The 18936-nt window shown below is 40.0% G+C and overlaps 1 protein-coding gene across 2 annotated transcripts; it reads left to right on the top strand.

Moving 5' to 3' along the window:
* The first annotated feature begins 2707 nt into the window (after window positions 1-2707).
* Window positions 2708-18787, top strand: NAT8 (N-acetyltransferase 8 (putative)). Of its 2 annotated transcripts, XM_031949681.1 has the most exons (3): window positions 2715-2844; window positions 16926-17280; window positions 17473-18787. In XM_031949681.1, exon 3 carries the CDS (start codon window positions 17484-17486, stop codon window positions 18171-18173), a length of 690 nt encoding a protein of 229 aa, XP_031805541.1. In that variant the 5' UTR covers window positions 2715-2844; window positions 16926-17280; window positions 17473-17483; the 3' UTR covers window positions 18174-18787. The 2 variants fall into 2 exon arrangements, with proteins under 2 accessions (XP_031805542.1, XP_031805541.1); XM_031949682.1 differs by lacking the exons at window positions 16926-17280; window positions 17473-18787 and adding an exon at window positions 3307-5033 and having other exon boundaries at window positions 2708-2844.
* Window positions 18788-18936: the final 149 nt, after the last annotated feature.

Raw genomic sequence — 18936 nt, 5'->3', positions numbered from 1 at the left:
ATTTTCTTTAATCTAGGAAGAACTGATAGAAAGGACTTCTTCAGTTCTAGAACATTGCAGATGATTCTGATCCCACAACCCCTTTGATGACAGATTGTAGAAGCCAAGAGGAGTATGATCTGCTCCCACAGAAATCTTGCAGACTCAAGGTACTATGGTCTATGAAAAATCTTCTGGGCTGTTTTTTCTATTAAATCTTTTTACAAAATAGCAAGGGACAAAGGATCACAAAAATATGAGTGGAAGGAGAGCTGGGGACCAGCTTTAGAGAGGAACTTTTTCCATAAGTGCGAAAGTGGCTTAAACATCCTATATTAGAAGTGACTAATGAGTGACCAAACCGCTGAGTGAAGTTAAGAGCTGTTGTATGTATGATCACAAGGCTGACAGAGCATCCTGAGTTCTGCTCCAGTACCCCTGGACTTTGGACAAAGCCCCAGCTGACCATCTCACATGTGCTCTAAGTTTAAAATGAGAAGTCTGCAAAGTAGGAAGGAATGGGTGTGAAGTGAGGACATCCGTTCTGTTGGGCTTGAAACCAAAGCTCCCCCCGCCACTTACCTCATAATTTCTGATCCAGGAGGCAGGAGGTAGTCTCCAGTGGCTGGCATGTATTACCAACTTTGAATAAAGAGGTCTAGACATGGTCATTTAAGATCAACTGAGATTGGATTTTTATTTTTGTTATCTTAGAAAAATGAGAACTTGGGCAAAATGCTTGCTTTCCTTAAAGGGTTACTATGAATATGTTTGGTATCTCTCGAAGGGAGTCTTTCATGGGGACTTCCTAGGAGATCTAAACAAGAAAAGTGGTTTCTGGGTAACTAGGAAAAAATCTTTGCAATGTTTCTCTGATAAAAGTCTCATATCCCATATCTCATATATGAATAAATGATTCAAATTTATGACCAGGAGCCATTCCACAGTAGACAAATGGCCAAAGAATAGGAATAGATAGTTTTTTTAAAATAATTATAACTTTTTATTGACAGAGCCTGGTAATTTTTTATAACATTATCCCTTGCACTCACTTCTGTTCTGACTTTTCCCCTCCCTCCTTCCACCTCCTCCCTCAGATGGCAAGCAGTCCTATATATGTTAAATAGATCACAGTATTCCCTAGATACAATATATGTGTGCAGAACAGAACAGTTCTCTTGTTGCTCAGGGAGAATTGGATTCAGAAAAGGTAGAAATAACCCGGGAAGAAAAACAAAAATGCAACCAGTTTACATTCATTTCTCAGTGTTCTTTCTTTGGGTGTAGCTGCTTCTGTCCATCATTGATCAATTGAAACTAGGAATAGATAGTTTTGAAAGGAAGAAACCTAAGTAATCAACAGCAATATAAAAAAAAGTTCTAAATCACTAGTAATGTAGAGAAATAAAAATTAAAGCAACCCCAAGGTTCCACCTCCAACCCCATCAGATTGGTAAAAATGAACCCAAAATTAGTGAGAAATATTAAAGGGAGCATGGGAAAACATGCACACTAATATATTGTTCTTGAAGCTGTGAATCAGTCCAGTCAATCTGGAAAGCAATTTGGAACTAAGCCCCAGAAGTCACTAAGTCAACCTTACTCTTCTACCAGAAATACAACGACTAGTCCTAAATCCTCAAGGAGATTTTTTTTAAAAAGAGGAAAAAGACCCATATGTAGCAACTTTTCTTTTTCCCCTCATAGCCAGATAATGGAAATAAGGAGATATCTACTTATTGGGGAATGGCTAAACAAATTAAGATATATGAATATTATTGCACCATAGGAAATGTTAAATAGAAAGTTTCTGAGGAAGGTAGGAAAATTCATGAGCTGTTGCAGAGGAAAGTGAACAGAACCAGAACAACTTGTGAAATGGCAATCGGGTTGTAAAGAAAAACAAAAGTCTTTTAGAAAGACTTTAGACTCTGGTTCTTACAAGGATAAACCATGATTTCTAAGAGCTGAAGATGAAGCATGCTATCCATTTCCTGCTTGACTTAAAATGCAGAGTGAGACAGACAAAACATGAATTTTTTTGTTCTGCTGGACTCTCTCTCTCTCTCTCTCTCTCTCTCTCTATATATATATATATATATATATATGTATGTATGTCAGGGATTTTTTAAATTGTTTTTTAAAATTATTCTTTAGTGGGATGGCAGAATTGAAAAAGAGACACAATAAATTCTTATAAAAATAATTATTTTTAAATAGCTAATTTTTTCAAAAGAGAAAAAGATCTCTAAGGATTCATCAGTGTCCAGTCCTAAAGGTCTGAGTCTGCACATGGATGCTGACTGCTTATGGCACCATATCCAAAGGAATTGGAGATGAATCAGAGGGTCAGTCCAAGGCACAGCCAGAGGGCTGGGGATACCTGGGGGGAAGGAGGGAGAACATAAAGAAAAATGGCATCCAGGGGCTAAGGAGGTGAATGAAGGTTGACTTCTGCTGCAAATCTAGGACCACTTTGACTCTCCCAGAGATGGAAAGGGCAGATGCCTTCAGGAGGGGGCAGAATGCCACAGTCATTAGCTGAGCTTAGGGGAGGTGAGTGGGAGGGGGTGGGGGTCAGGGTGTTTGTAAGGGGAAGGAGTGAAAAAGTGATGATTCTGCTCTCAATCATTCAGGTCCATCAGGAGAAGGGACATTGACCTTTTGGCATCACATGTGGTCTTAGAAGCACTCAGGCAGACTCTTATAGGAGCAGCTTGAGAAAAAAGGGCACAAGCTGCAAAGGTACCAGGTACAAAGGACAGGAGCATCCGGGATCGGGAAAGTCAGCCGGTGAGGAGACGGGAGAGGGAGCTTCTTTGGAAAAATTCCCATCTGCCCCGAGTTCTCTCCATAGGACAAAAGGTAGCTAAGATGTCAACTATTCCTCCTTCCCCCACCTCCATTTTACAGGTTAGAAATGAATACTCACATAAGCTAAGAGACTTGCCTACCGTCACCCAAGTAGGAAGTGAGAAAAGCAAGATTTGAAGCATTGACTTCAAATCCAGCCTCTAGGTCAGGGATACAGGAGGCTCTGGTTTGAGAGGAAAGACTGAATCTCATTGGGAGAGTCTATTTTGGATATTAGAAAGATACCATTGGAATTCCGAGATCCCTGCTCCTTCTGTCCAAAGGACTGACTCCAGATGGGATCTGGAGGGCTAGCGGAGGGCTGAATGTAAGCAGTTTCCCTCCCCATCCCTCACCCCATCCTTCCATTCAGGTCCTGGCTTCTTTCCTTCCAGGACCGCAAGGTGAGTTCTGGGGAGGAGCATGGAATTGCCGAGCTGGATTGGGTCATTGCCAACCTCCTCTTTTCTGTAGGGTCTGTAGGAGAAGGCACTGAAGAATCCATGGCTCCCTATCAGATCCGGATATACCAGGACCAAGACAGGGAGGCTGTGATAGACATATTCACTAAGGGAATACTGTATCATGTTCCTTCTGCCTTTTTTCATCAGCTGAAGCAGCCTAGAAACTTCCTGCTCCTGCTGGGGGGTCCGGGGGCCTTATTTCTTGGGTACGGCTCTGTCCTTCTGGCCCTCCTGGCCCTCCCAGTCCTCCTGGCCTTCCTGTGGCTGTTTGCTAGATTTCCCTTCAAGAATTACGTAGACCATGCATTGGACACTGATATGCGGGACATCGGGAAATCCTATCTCAGTGATGGACGCTCTTGTTTCTGGGTGGCGGAGTCAGAGGGGCAGGTGGTGGGCACAGTGTGCACCTGCCCAGTACAAAAGGGGACCAGAGGACAGAAATGCCTGGAGTTGCTACATTTATCAGTGAAATCAGAGCACCGGGGCCAGGGGATCGCCAAATCCCTGATCCAGGCTGTGCTCCGATTTGCCCAGGACCAGAGATATGATGCTGTGCTCCTAAATGTCCTTATCTTTAATTTCCCAGCTCAAAGAGTATATGAGCAGATGGGCTTCTGGAAAACACACAAAGCCTTTGAGTCCCTAAAGTGGAGGATAGTGGCTATTCCTTTTCTTTACTATGAATACTTAGTCCCTTCATCTCCCTGAAAGCTCCCTGAACCACCTTTGCCTTTAGCCCTTAATATATTGGCCCATAATAATCTTCTGTGCACTACGGGAGCCCATAGTTTGTTTACTTCACCACCACCATTGACTTTCTCCCCTTGTGACAAAAAACCTTCTCTCAAACAAAGGGATTTAAGATGAGTAAAGTCACAGGATCTCAGCATTGGAAAGGACTCTAAAGCTAATCCATTGATAACTGGGAATCCAAACCCACTACATACCTGACAAGTGACTATCAATGCCTTCCGAGAGGGAAAGTGCTAGGAAGGCAGTCCCTCCACTTTGGATGGCTCAAATCATTAGGAAGATTTCATTTAATGCTGTTTAATCTCCTTTTCTGTGGCTTTTTTCCTCCTCTTGCCCCTCTATTCCTCATTCTTGCTTCTGGGACCAAGTGGATTCCATTTCTGCATGAAAATAGCTACCTTCACATCCTCAAAATAGACTATCCAGTCAACCTCTCCAGTCCAGTTCAACGAACAGTTTATTAAGTGCCTACTATCGAAGCACTGGGGATAAGTTAAGAAAAAGAACAATCCCTGCCCTCTAGTAGCATACAATTTAAAAAGGATGAGGAAAAAGGAATAGAATCTATATGTTCTAAAATGTTTAAAGCAACTCTCTTTGTAGTGGAGGAGAACTGGAAGTTGCAGGGTTGCCCATCAATTGGGAATGGCAGAACAAGTTATGGTATATGTTTGTGATGTGCTTACTTTGTGATTGTATGTGTGATTGTGATTTGTGATGTGATTACTGTGATATAAGAAATAATAAGTTCAACGATTCGTATGAAATAATGAAAAGTAAAATAAGCAGAACCAAGAGAACATTATATACAATAACAGCAATATTGTTTTGAGAACAACTTTGAGCCAATGCGTTATTTTGCCTATTATTTTGCTTAATTAACAATAAAAGATGAAGATGCTCTCTGCATCCAGATAAAGAACTGATAACTAGATATGTATATAGAATACTTTTACATGTGTATATGCATTTATCTCTAATGGTAGCCATCTATGGGGGAAGGAATAAAAAAAGGAATTTTACATGATAATTTTATTGTATATTTGAAAGGATTTACAAGTTGTGGATGTGCATCTTTTTATTGTTTATATTATGGAAGTGTTTGGTTTTTCCCATAAATTAAAAGTTAAATAAAAAAAATTTAAAAGGGGAGATAATACATCAAAGGAGGCAGTAAAGGGTGGGAGAGGGAAATGGGAAGCCAGGGGGTACCAAGATGGAACCAAGATCTTGTTCCATAGATTTGGAACCAGACAGGGCAGCAGACAAAAACTGGAGCATCTATAAGATTCATATCCCTAGTTCCTTCTACCAATGTCCCTATATTATGTGTCCCTATGATATGATCTCAGGGCTCTTCATCATCCTGATGAGAAATTTCTTCAAATATGGTGCCTCAGACTGAATAAAACATTTCAGATATACTCTGACCAGGTTAGAGTAAGTGCTGTGAGATCATCATTTCTCCAGTCCTGAAACTATGTGCAGCCTGAAATCCAATTAGCTTTTTTGGTTGATAAAACATACTATTGACTCATAATGGGTTTTCATTCCCCTCTCCCCTTTTTTCATTCCCCTTTCTGATTTTTTTCAGATGGACTATCCATCTCATATTTGTGAAGTTTGTTTTTTAAATCAAAATTTTAAAAGATTTCTTGTATGCTTACTAAACTGGATCTTACTCGAGTCAGCCCAGATTTTTAACCTTTTGGGATCTGAACTCCCCCATTACCTGAGTCAGCTGACTCAGTGGATAAAGTGCTAAACCTGGAATCAGAAAGATTTGTATTTCAATCCAGTCTCAGATGCTAGCTATGGAAAATGTTATATAAAAGCTATATAAGCAGAAGATGCAAGGTAACTTCAGGAGGGAAGGTATTGGCCTGGCAGCTGGAGGAATCAGGGAAAGGGATCCTGCCAAAGGGCTAATTTGAGCCTTGAAGGAAACCAAGGAAGTTAGAAATCACAAGTAAGGAGGGAGAGGTTCTAGGCATAGGGGACATTCAGTGCAAAGAAAAGCATAATTCCTATAGTTTCTCAACTAGAAAGGAGCTACAGAAGAATGGGTGAGATGGCAAAGGAAGGAATTGAAGTAAAAGGAAGGAAAGGGAGCAATCTCAATTCAATCAGGGACAGAGGAAGTTCTTTGGGGAAAAGACATATTATGTAATGGGAGACAGAAATCTTTAATGGGCCAAATCTGCAGGAATTTGGTACACAGGAAGACCAGTCAGTCAGTCAATAAGCATTTATTAAGCACCTAATATGTGACAGTACTGTGAGGTGATGGGGATACAAAGAAAGGCAAAAGACAATGCCCTCAAGGAACTTACAATCTAATGGGAAAGACAATAAGCAAGCAAAATATGTATAAATATGTATAGCAAGAGCTATCATGGATGCTCTGTCACATTTCCTTTGCAGATAATGTATGTCCCTCTGAGATATGGCTCACAGGGGTTCAAAAAAGACAACTCTAGAGTCCCTTTCCCAGACCCTCCTTCAGAAAGTATTCCCTTGAAGGCGAAGGATGAGGAGGGGGTCAGAGGCTGTCCATTCTTATTTCTCTGAGAAAGAAGGGACTAAGATAAAATTACATCTCTCTGCTCATTTAAATTTGACAATTTATAGGAAGTAATTTTAAGATTCAAGCTAAGTTACTGATTAATATTCATTAATGAGGAAAGTGGAACATCAAACTTTATATTCCTGGCTTGGCTCCCTTCCCATTAATGCATCAGCACACACACACACACACACACACACAGTCTTAAAAAATCAAAACCTTTCCTCCAAAGTTTCTCTCCCTAAATTATTAGCATGTGAGCATCTCACCTAAGTGGAAAATCCCTCAAATTGGTGAGTTATATTCTGTGGGTCACATCTCAAGCACATCCTAAATCTCACTATGCAACGAGAACATGCTTTTCTTCTGGCAGAGTCCCAGCCTCAGCCAATATTTCCATTTTTCTGGTACTGGGGAGTGAATCCTCAAATCTGGAAAACATTCTGACCCCTTCTCTGCCTGTTAGAATTCCTGATTTTATTTCAAGCCCAGTTCATGTGTTATTTCCTACAGGAAGCACCTTCTAATAGCCATCAGAGCTTGTGCTTTCTCTTTTCTCGATTATATGTTTACATTACATGGTAAGGAAAGGGATGGGTTTTTTTCATCCTTATATTCCTAGAACTAAGCACATTTCTTTTTTCAGATTGTTTTTGATTGAGAGTGCGTGAAAAATGGTTGCAATAGTAGAGTAAGAAGGGCAAGATATTATAATAGTTGAGAATACTCACCTGTGACCATAAAAGGGATTCTTTGGAAGATTATGCTTGAAGAATCAGCATAAGCTAAGGCTGATTTGAAGGATGGCCTAGTAACAGGCAAGGTGGTGCTGCTTCTGGCTAAGAAACAAAACCCCCTTCCCAAAGATGTACCATAGGGAACAGGCAAAAAGTTAACTTTACAGGAGGCAACTGACTTTCTGTAAATTCCCAAAGATGGAGGGAAAAAAGCTTGATAGTCTCTGAACTTGTTCCATAGTTAGACATAGAAAGGAACTAAGAGTTGGATTTGCCAGATATGGCCCCCAATGTATAATTTTGGGGTTTAGGGTAGCTATGATGGCCTTGAAACTGGTTACCAAATGGACTATATGACCAATTCCACCACACTCAAAATACCTTTTAAATGAGAGCAATGTTATTCATAATGGCAACTATAGAATTAGAAGGGGTTCTTTGTGATAACTCCAGTTATTCCTAGCTCTCCCCTTTGATTTCTGCTATTTAAGAGACAGGGCTGTCAATCACTTTACCTGCTGAAAGGATGCAGTACATGGTTTAGGTACCAGCACCAGATGATGCTAGAGCTACCTAGGAGGTACTTATGCTCCTGGCTCTCATATCTCTATCCTTCCTGGATAGCCAATAATTGATCTGGTTCACAGGTTCAATGAATTTTTTAAACTGAGGGTCTGGGTTACACTAAAAAATTACCCAAAAATACAAAATCTCTTTCTGTCTCACTCATTAGCATGTGTGCCCATTTTCCAAGAGTAAGATTCACTCTCTTAATCATAACTCCCCATGCTCATATTTGACAGTTTTATTGTTAAAGGGCATATGAATTATTAACATAAAAACATTTCAAATAATAGTTTTTAATTGTATGGAAACCTGGACTTTTAAAATTTATTTTCCCCATGACCTTCCTCCCAGTGAGTTTGAGGGTAGGCAGAATTAGAATTTAAAAAATAATAATGGCTAGTATTGACATTGCAAACCCTTTACATACATTGCTATGATCTGTTTCATGGTATTGAATATACAAATTTTGAATTTATTAATGGGACTGGCAGAGATGTTGCTAGAGCCAGCTTGCAAGAGCCAATTGTTAAATTAGTATGACCTGAAAACTAAAACAGTTTCATGTGCAATAATCTTTTTTATTCCATAAATTAAAATTGAAATAAAATCTCCCAAATAAAGGGACCAGCTTAATGGCTCCAACAGTCTTCAACCTCTAACTGAGAATGGTCGGTTAGGGTGCGTTGTTCTTGTGCTAAGTACTAATTAATATTTCACCAGTGAACAAGGACTCACATAAGCTTTCACTGGATATGAACAGATCATTAGAAACCTTTCTATTCAGAGGATTGAAAGACATGTAGATGGATAAACCTTGAATGTTTAGTTAGTGATTTCTTTAGTACAGAGAGAACTGAATCAGTACCAGTTCCTTTCAAATGACATTGATTGTCTTGGCCAAATCCCAAAATAAACTAGAAAATATGTCTCCAAGATGAAGTTTACATTGTAATATTCTCGGTTGTCATAGTAATAAAGTAATGACGGATGTTAAAAACAAAAGGCATTCAACACAAGCATTTACACCTTGGAAATAGGCAATTGCTCCATTCATTGTGTTGATTGCCAGAACTAAAGAAAATAAAGGAGGAAGTGTTAACAAAACAGGTAAAACTTAAAATGTTTTTTAGAGGGCCAATTGTTAATTATTGATCAGCAAATCCTTGTACATTGGTTTTATTTGCCCAGAGTTTAATTATTAGCCCTATAATTATCTAATAAAAGGAATCTGGTAGCGTGCTTTCTTTTTCAAAAATTTTCTCTGTTATTTATTTATTTTAAACTTAAATACAAAAAAGGAAAAAAAACAATTGCCATGTGCAGAGCAGAATATGTATGTGTGTATATATAGAGGAAGAGCAGAATATGTATGTGTGTATATATAGAGGAAGAGCAGAATATGTATGTGTGTATATATAGGTATATACACAATGCATATACACACATACATACACATACATGTGTGTATACATATATAAACAATACATATTTGTGTTTGTAAACAAACATCCTATATATACATGTATATATATACATAGACACATGCATATATTAATAAATATACATAAATATAGTTAGATATCTATTATCCATGTGTATATATACATAGACACATACATATATTAATATGTATATAAATATAGTTAAGATATCTATTATCATACACACACATATATAACCACATGTATCTAGGTAAGACCACACTATATTCATTTATTCTTTATTTCTTTGAAAGTGGATAACATCATCCATCATAAGTCCAAGTTCTTCCATATTTGTCTAACTCCATCAACTCATCATTTCCTAAATTACAGCAAAATTCCAACTGTGCATTATCTAGCAATTTTTAAATAGTCTAAAATAATTGTGATTAAAATGGCAGATATATAATATGGTTTCCCTGTTCTTTTTTATCTTTTGATTAAATCTATTTTAGCTTTTTTCTCCCAGATTTCCCCCCACCTTTAGACAACAAGTGGTTCTCCTATACATATTTCCACATTTATTATGCTGTACAAGAAAAATCAGCTCAAAAAGGAAAAAAAATGGGAAAGAAAACAAAAAGCAAGCATACAACAACAAAAAAGGTGAAAATACTACGTTGTGATCCACATTCAGTCCCCATCTACTTCAGCTTTAACTTTGAGATCATGTTTACTATCCTTGCTATTTTTACATAATAAATTCTAATCCTTATTTTAATTTTGTTTGTATATATCTTTCATTTCCTATCCCTTCTGATTTCTCTGTTTTACTTCTACCCTTTATCATGCCCTCCTATTACTTAACCTATCACCGTACCCTCCTTTTCCCCTTTTCCTCTTGTTTCTATCTGAATTTAGAAAACTTTTAGAGCCTTCCAAATATAAATGTTGTTCCTTCTTTATCCCATTAACACTAATCTATACATCCTCCCATATCCCTATCATTCTATTCTTTTACCCTCTTATTTCTTTGTAAATTTAGAAGACTTTTATTCTCTTCTAAATGTACATGTTGTTCTCTCTTTAACCCAGATCTAATGTGAGTATAGTTGCCTCTAATAATCCCTCTTTTCCTCTCCCCCTTTCTACCTTCTTAGTCCGGTAGTTCTTTCTGAATTTAGAAGACTTTTATATCTATATCTATCTATCTATCTATCTATCTATCTATCTATCTATATATATATATATATAAAATTCTCTCTTTAACCTATTCCTGAATTCCTGATGAGAGGAGGTTTCCAGAATCACCAGCCCTTCTCCCTCATCTGCATCAGTTCTTCTTCTTGCACCTCACTTGTGTAATTACTCTTTTTATCTTCTACACAATTTTGCTTTGTAGAATAACATCATACTCAACTCCACCCCAATTTTTCTTTTGAACTACCCAGTTACAAATGACATCTGGGATAAATTGTTTACATTCCCACATATAAAAAGTCGTTTGTTCCTATTGAGTCCCTTGTAATTAGTCTTTGACGTTTACCTTATACTACTCTTGGACCTTGTATGCTGAAATTTCTATAATTCGGCTCTTTTCAACAAAATCCTGTAAGTCTGGCAATACAGTGAATATCCTTTTTTCTGTTCAGAATTATAATTAACTTTGGTGTGAATTATATTTTCAGTTGCAACCCTAATTTTTTTTTTTTTGTGTTCTTCAATACATAATGTTCTAAAAGCTGTGTCCTTTTAATGTAGCTGCTGCTAGGTCTTGTGTGATTCTGATTGTGGCTCCAGAAGATTTGAATTGTTTTTCGTCCTTGTCGCTATAATAGTTTCTCCTTGACTTGGGAATTTTGGAGTTTGGTTATGACATTCTTGTAGATTTTCCTTGCAGGATCTCTTTTAGGTGGTGATTGGTGGATTTTTTTTTTCTATTTCTATTTTCCCCTCTTGTTCTAACTTCAGGACTATTTAATTATTGATAGTATTATTGTATCAAGATTTCTAATCATAACTTTCAGGTAGTACAATTCTTAATTTGTTCTTGAGATCAGTTATTTTTCTTATGAGGTATTTCACAGTCATTCTTTTTTTTCATCCATTTTTTCATTCTTTATGTTTTGTTTTGTTATTTCTTGGTCTTGTAACTTCATGAACTTCTTGCCCAATTCTAATTTTCAAGTGGTCATTTTCTTAAGATTCTGAATCTCCTTTTCTTTTCATAATCATAATTTTCTTGGATTATGCTTTTCAAAAAAAATTCTTAATCTCATTTGATTTTTTAAATCTTTTTTGAGTTCTATGAAATTCCTTTGGGGTATGTTACCTTTTGATGTTACTTTTTGAGGTAGAAGAGGCTTTCTTTAACTTCAGGCTTCTTTTCTGAAGATAAACTCTGATTTTCTTTATTCCTATAGTAACTTTCTATGATTGAATTTTTTCTCCTTCACCTGCACGTTTTATTTTTTAGGTTGTGTATATATATTCATTTTTTAAAATATATTTACCTATGAGTCATGTTGGATGAGAAAAATTAGAACAAAAGGAAAAAAACACAAGAAAAAAACAAGGAAAAAAAGAAAATAGCATGTTTTGATCTGCATTCAGTCTCTAGCGTTCTCAGGATACAGATGGCATTTTTCACTCAAAGTTTATGAGAACTGCCTTGGATTCCTGAATTGTTGAGAAGAGCCAAATCTACCATAGTTGATCATCACACAATCTTGCTGTTGCTGTGTACAATGTTTTCTTGTGCTTCTGCTCACTTCACTCAGTATCAATTCATGTAAGTCTTTCCAGGTTTTTCTGAAACTAGCTTGTTTATCATTTCTTATACAACAAAATTTCATTACTTTCTTCTATTAATATCATTTTGTTTATGTATATTATTATATATTATAATTTTATATTAATATATTATTTTTCAGCCATTCCCCAACTGATGGGCATCCACTCATTTTCCAATTCCTTGCCACCACAAAAAAAGCTGTGACAAACTTTTTTGCACACATGGGTCCATTTCCCTCTTTTATGATCTCTCTGGGATATAGACCCAGTAGTTTGCCTGCTCATTTTTAAAAGTTTATGGCACTTTGCTGTTGTAGTCACTTCCAATCCTATGGTGATGGTGGTGGTGGGGTGGGTGGCCTTCAGTCTCAGGTCCTACTTTAGTTCTCCCCTCGGGTCTGGAACCAAAACCAAGAAGTCTGCCCTCCTGTAAGTGCCCTCAGTGAGCAGCATCCCTGCCCCACTGCTTTGAACTGTGCAGGCTCCTCCTTGTCCAGGGCTGTTCACAGCACACTGAACCTGCACCCCTGAGTTCTCAACCTTCCCTGACTTAGATGCTGGACTCCTCAATCTATCTGGGAGGTGAAACTTGGGGCTGAGGCTGCCTCCCAGTCCAAGTGGTCCCAAGGCTCACCACTGGCTGTTTCAGCAGGACAAGGCTAGAAGCATTTATGTTTCACACGGGCCAAACCTCTGTCCTGGTATCTTTCTTAAGATCTTTTCCCACTGTCATGGGGCATTCTGCCCCAACTCTTGTTTGTTCTTAGCACTCTATGTTCACCCTTAAGTACTTTTTGTCTTACTTGTGGGGGGAATCTGGAGGGCTTAGAATTTTCTGAGTACTGCCATCTTTCCCTAATCCCTCTTTCTAAATTTTGACAATAATCTGTGTGGGATTTGTACTAATTTTTTCTAAGTTTGATAGAATTTTCCTCTGAATCTATCAGGATCAGGAATTTTGTTTGGTTTTTGTTTCTCCTCTAATAGATATTTTATTGGTGGTTCAATTTCCTTCTCTGAGATTAGGCTAATTAAGTTCTATTTCTTTTCTGTTTGCATATTATTAACATATACCTGTGAATAGCAGGCTCTGATGACTCTTTTTTATTTATTCTGGTTTTGTTGTGATGTCACCTTGCACATTTTCTGTTTTATTGAATTGATTTTCTGCCCTCTTCTTTTTTTAATCAGTTTGGTTATATTTTTATAAAATTTGTTACTCTTTTTAAAGAACAGGTTTTATTTTTTTTTTATTATTTCTAGGGTTGTTTTGGTTTTGTTTTGTTTTCAGTTTGTCCATTTTGTCTCTAACTTTTAATATGTGGTAAATGAAAGATTAAATGATCGAGGAAACAAAGATCCTATCTTCCTAGAATGTTTATTTATTTTTAAGCATTTATTTTAATAAATTAATATTTATTAAGCAAGACATGCTATTGCCCAACAAAACAGAATGAGACTTCTTCCACTTAGGCCTGGACTCTGAATACAAGGACAGACAGACTTTTATACATTAAAAATAATGAATGAAATAAAAGTAATTAATTAAAAGGAAACAGCACAACATTGGATAATTTAATTTCTAATTGGATAAAAGATTAGGGACTTTCCAAGTTGAGAGGGGAAGAGTATACAGATGCAATTCCCTGAAATTAGGAAAGAAGATGTCCCACTCCCCAAGTGTCTATAAACAATCAAAGAAATATGGAAATAATATCCTATTGATCTGTATGGGGCCAGTTTTCAGATAAGACATGGATTGCTTGAGATTTATAGTTGTGAGGAAACTGCTTGCCTTTATCTTTGTATCTAACTGGGTTCTGGTCCATGTGACCTAAGTCTTTGGCTTCTGTATAACAAGTAGAAGTGGTCCAGTTTTCTAGATATACAGGTGTACCTTCAAACAGTACAATAAGGTTTTCTTCCAATTCCCACTATTGAATAAAGTTTTCTGACAAGACAGAATTTGAACTAAACTTATTGAATAGAAAGGGAACTGAGCTCGCTTTAGAATTGAATCACAAGATGGAATCAGTATGGTTCATTCAGTTCCAAAAATTAACCACTTGCTATTCTAATCCCCTTAAATTCCTCAAATATATCCTCTTTTGTATTTATTTTATGCCTATTTTCTAAAAATGCATATTTAGTTCACTAATCCTCTTCCTTTTTATTTTGTTATTGTACATTTTAGTAGTATAATCCTTCTTCCTTCCCCATGCCCCAATTGCTTAAGCTATTTCTTAAAAATTTTTGCAAGCTATTTTATCATTATCATTTTTATATAACTATTAATATCTTCAATGATGTGTTCTTTGGCTCACTCATTATTTAGGATTTGTTAAAACTCCATTTGAACCTATCTTTTGTTTGTTTTGCAAATCTCAGATACTTTGCACAGAGAAAATAAACCAAGAAAAATCCTTGAGAAAGACCTGTGGCCCAGAATCAAATGCTCCTTGTTCACAAAGATGGCTAACTTCAGTGTGTATGGGTGTGCGCGCGCGCGCGCGGTGTGTGTGTGTGTGTGTGTGTGTGTGTGTATGTGTGTGTGTAATGGGGGGAATGAGGGTCTGGGTATCTGGAGGAGGGAGAGAGCATGGGGCTTTTCACAAAGCATTTCCCTTAGCTCATCCTCCTTTCCCCCCTAGAAACATTACATTTTTCTCATGTAAAGGTTTTTGCAGAAAACATAAAATAAAATGAAAGAAAAAATACCCTCCTTCAGGGGTGTGTCAAAATTATCTCCTATGACTCCTACCAGCTGATTGTTAAATTTTCAGTGTATGAGTATTGACACCCCATAAATCAGCAAAGCCTACAAATCAGGACCTGATTTATTGTTTTGTTGATTACCTAGACTTAAGAAAGTGATGGAGAAAATTTTAATGATGCAGATGAAACTAAAAAAGGTACACCCTTAGCCCAGAAAGTCACTTGTTAAACATTTACCAGCACACTGTTGTTAGCTTGCCTGTGAATATTCATACTAACAATATATCGAATACAGAATGGCCTTTGTTTTACCCCAATGAGAAAATGTCAAGCAGAAAAGACTCACATTTGAGCCCAATGAATCCATCTCTTCCATGGGTCTAGACAGTGTTCCAAATTGATAATATCATGCTAAAATGGAGAAGGTGATAGAACTAGGTACTGTTTGATTATGACTAGATAATGCAACAGAAACCTTTCCAGCCCTAAGGATTCAGAGGATGCTACTCTAAGGTCTACATTCCCTTTGGGAGAAGAAAATACTTGTTACAGAGAGCTGGACTCCGGCTCCCTCTAGTCCTCCTAGTTTATATGATGTCCTAGGGTTGACACCTTAGCAGAGGAATGAAAAAACTCATAGACATGAGAGTAACTCCATCCCTCCAGTCTTACCCATTCCACATAACTCACGGTATCCTCGAAGGCCATGTTTAGTATTCCCCATCATTACCGTGTCTCTCACAACAATGGCTCTCTGGGAATTAGCCACTGCTCCTCTCCCACATAATATTGTGCATCAGACTGAGGGAGTTGGGCAAGTCCCCTGAAGCATCAAAGTGGGAGCTCCATGGGAGCAGGGACCCACATTGTGCTTTGTCCTTCTTCTCAAGGAGAAGTCTGTCCTCGTGTCTGTCCCACTTCTCAAGATGGCAGCCGCTGACTGCTTGCAAGAAAGTTTTTGTGGGATGTTGGTGTTGGCAACAGTGAGAAAAGGCTCTGGGGTGGGCTTCTCTCCCAGGAAGCAATGGTCATCCTTAGATCACATATCCATCCTTGCCATCAGTTTGCTGTCACCCAGGAGGAGACCAGGAGCCCCAGAGAAACAGGATCCCAGACTAGGATGATCCTGAGAGGGATCTGTGATCATCTGTTGGAATAATCAGTTCATTTTAAACCCAAGAAATGATATGATAGTCTGGCTTCAGTTTTAGGTGAAAAATTAAGAGTTCAATTTTAATCACTCTAAGCCCCCAGTTAGAAAGTTCTTAACACCTAGACAGAGGTGGGACTTTCTGTCTAACTTAACATTTATATTTACCTTTACCAAAAGCACCCCCTGGGTTCCTTCGTGGTTGAGGTGAAGTTTGGTTCACTGGAAATATTTGTATAATAAAACCATTGACTATATCCACATGTCTGTGGATGGTGAGGGATTGGAAGAACTTGGGTAAGAGCTGACATTTTCTTGGGACTTCTCTCAGAATATCTCTTCTGTTCTGAGATGCATTTAAAGGATAATTGACTTGCAGTCATCCAGCAGTTAAGTGTTAGAGGTACGATTTGAATCTAAGACTCCTTGATTCCAAACACAGGACTCTTACCCACTAGCTCATGTTGCTGCTAAGAATAAAATTGAAATAGAGATTTATGATCCTGTATTTGTTCAGTCATTTTCAGTCCTGTTTAAATCTTTGTGACCCCCTTTGGGATTTTCTTGGCAAAGATGCTGGAGTGGTTTGCCATTTCCTTTTCCAGCTCATTTTACACATTAGGAAACTGAGGCAAACAGGGTTACGTGACTTGCCTAGGGTCACACAGATAGTGAGTGTCTGAGGCTGGATTTGCCCTCAGGGAGGTGTTTTCCTGCCTCCAGGCCTGGCACTCTATTCATTTACCATCTAGCTACCCCATGGTCATTTATAATATTACATAAAATGTTTAAAACAATTTATAAATGAAATAATAGGGAGCTCTCTTGGTTGGTCTTTTGTAAAGTGCAGAGAAGAACACATATTGAAGAATCTCACCATAGTTTATTCTGTTTTTTCTTTTTTTGAAATGACCCACTATGAAGGAAGACTCCCAAAGTCTTCAGTGAGGAGCAAGTAGGGCCCCGGAGAGTGAGGGCGACCCCGCTGCCCCCAGACTTCCCGCACAAGAAAGCCTCTGTCCTCTGCCAGGCTTCCTGGGGAGTTCCCATAGAGACGCTGGGGAGTGGCCAGGAAGCATCGGCAGACTTGGCAGCTCCTCAGCAACCGCGGGACGGGCCGAAGGCCAGGTGAGGGGAGCGGGGAAGGGCATCCTCTCCCGGGACATCCTCTGCCTGGGAGTGGGGGCCTGGCCGGCGGCCACTGCCCTCCCACTGGAAGAGGGTCCCGGATGGGCCCGAGAGGGAAGTTCTGTCTCTCTCCTCCAGCAGCATCTGCCCCGTAAGTAACCCCGGGGGCTCAGTCGGAAGGGCCTGGGCCAGCTGGAGCAGTTCAGGGCGGAACCCCTCGGCCCTTCCCTCGGGGAATGTTCTCTCTGGGGTTCGGAGGCGGGAGGGGGTTCGGGGAGGAAAGATGGGGTGACTGAGGCAGGCAGGAGGGAGCGGGATAGGCTGACTGGGATTTCGTCCACAGCCACCGGCTCCATGGGAAAGGAAGCTGCGAAGGCTCCCTGGCAGATCCGGAGGTACCAGGCCCAGGACTGGGCCGCGGTGAGGGCCATCTTCGCGGAGGGGATGCTGGAGCAAGTGGCCGCTAACTTCTGGCACCTGCTGAAACAGCCCCGGGGCCTGCTGCTGCTGCTGGGGGTCCCGGGGGCGCTGCTCCTGGGCTCGGGCTCCCTCCTCCCGGCTCTGCTGGCCCTCCCGGCCCTCCTGCCCACGCTGTGGCTGCTCGCCAGGTATCCTTTCTCGTACTACGTGGCGCACGCGCTGCACACGGACATGAGGGACATCGGGGCCGCCTACCTCAGCGACCCAGGATCCTGCTTCTGGGTGGCCGAGTCAGGGAGCGGGGCCCCGGTGGGCCTGGTGTGCGCCCGCCCGGCGCCAGAAGCTCCGGACCGGGGTCAGCTGGAGCTGCTGCACTTGTCCGTGCGCCGGGAGCACCGCGGCCGCGGAGTGGCCAAGGGCTTGGTGCGGACCGTGCTTCGCTTTGCGCAGGCCCGGGGCTACGGCGGAGTGGTCCTGACCACCGCCAGCCTCAACGCCCCGGCGCGGAAACTGTACGAGAGCCTGGGCTTCTGCAAGTCCCGCGAATCGCTGACCGGCCCCAGCTGGTCCCCAGTCACCATTTCCTTAGCTCATTACAAACACGCCTTGCCCCTGGCGTCCTGAGAGGTCCTTTCTGGCGGATGGCCAATCACTGATCCATCAAGGCTGCGGACGGACCCGGAGCCCCGGACGGACCCGGAGCCCCGGACGGACCCGGAGCCCCGGACGGCTTCTTCTTCTGCAAAGTGGCTTCTGCCCGCAAAGTCCTCCACGAACAGAGTGCAATGGATTTTACGCAGAGCGACAGCAACGTTCTGGGCGACCAGCTGTCAGTGACCTCTTCTTCTCTCTAGGACAATCCTCCACCCCTGCTCTGCAGGACTTCAATGACAAGTCCTGTCCCTGCCCAGAGATCGAATCATCTCTGTAGCTCTCGCTTTTTAACTTAATTTTTCTTGAGGATTTTGATTTTCATTATTTTTTATCAGGGTGGGAGATCTATGTTTCCTTTCACAACTTGACTTTTAGGGAAATGTTTTGCACAACTTCACACGGGGTTTCTTAATTGAAGATGAGGATAACCTAGAACTCAAAGATATTAAAAACAAATGTAAAAAATTGTTTTGAATGTAATGGGAAAGTACTAAATGAGCAAAAGAAAACGTGCTTCTAGGATGGGCACAGTCGTAGAGAAGGAGTGGTTTTTATTAAAATACAAATGTGTGCGAGGGGCTGAATGATTGTATTTTAAGTGTTTTGAGTTCTCGCCCAAGTGGGAGCTGTGTAGACATCAGGGAACAGGAGTAGAAAAGGATTTTTCCTCGGGATAACTGTTTGCTGTGAATCCTTATACACAGGAGACCTCAAGCTTGATCATATAAGGGAT

The sequence above is a fragment of the Sarcophilus harrisii genome, chromosome 2 (assembly GCF_902635505.1).
Source record: "Sarcophilus harrisii chromosome 2, mSarHar1.11, whole genome shotgun sequence".
Lineage (NCBI taxonomy): Eukaryota > Metazoa > Chordata > Mammalia > Dasyuromorphia > Dasyuridae > Sarcophilus > Sarcophilus harrisii.
Note: the sequence above shows the minus strand (reverse complement) of the source record. Positions and strands in the feature narration are given on the sequence as shown.

Bases quoted from the DNA above. Each gene is read 5' to 3' on its own strand.
- NAT8 (XM_031949681.1), top strand. From the start codon at position 17,484: ATGGGAAAGGAAGCTGCGAAGGCTCCCTGGCAGATCCGGAGGTACCAG.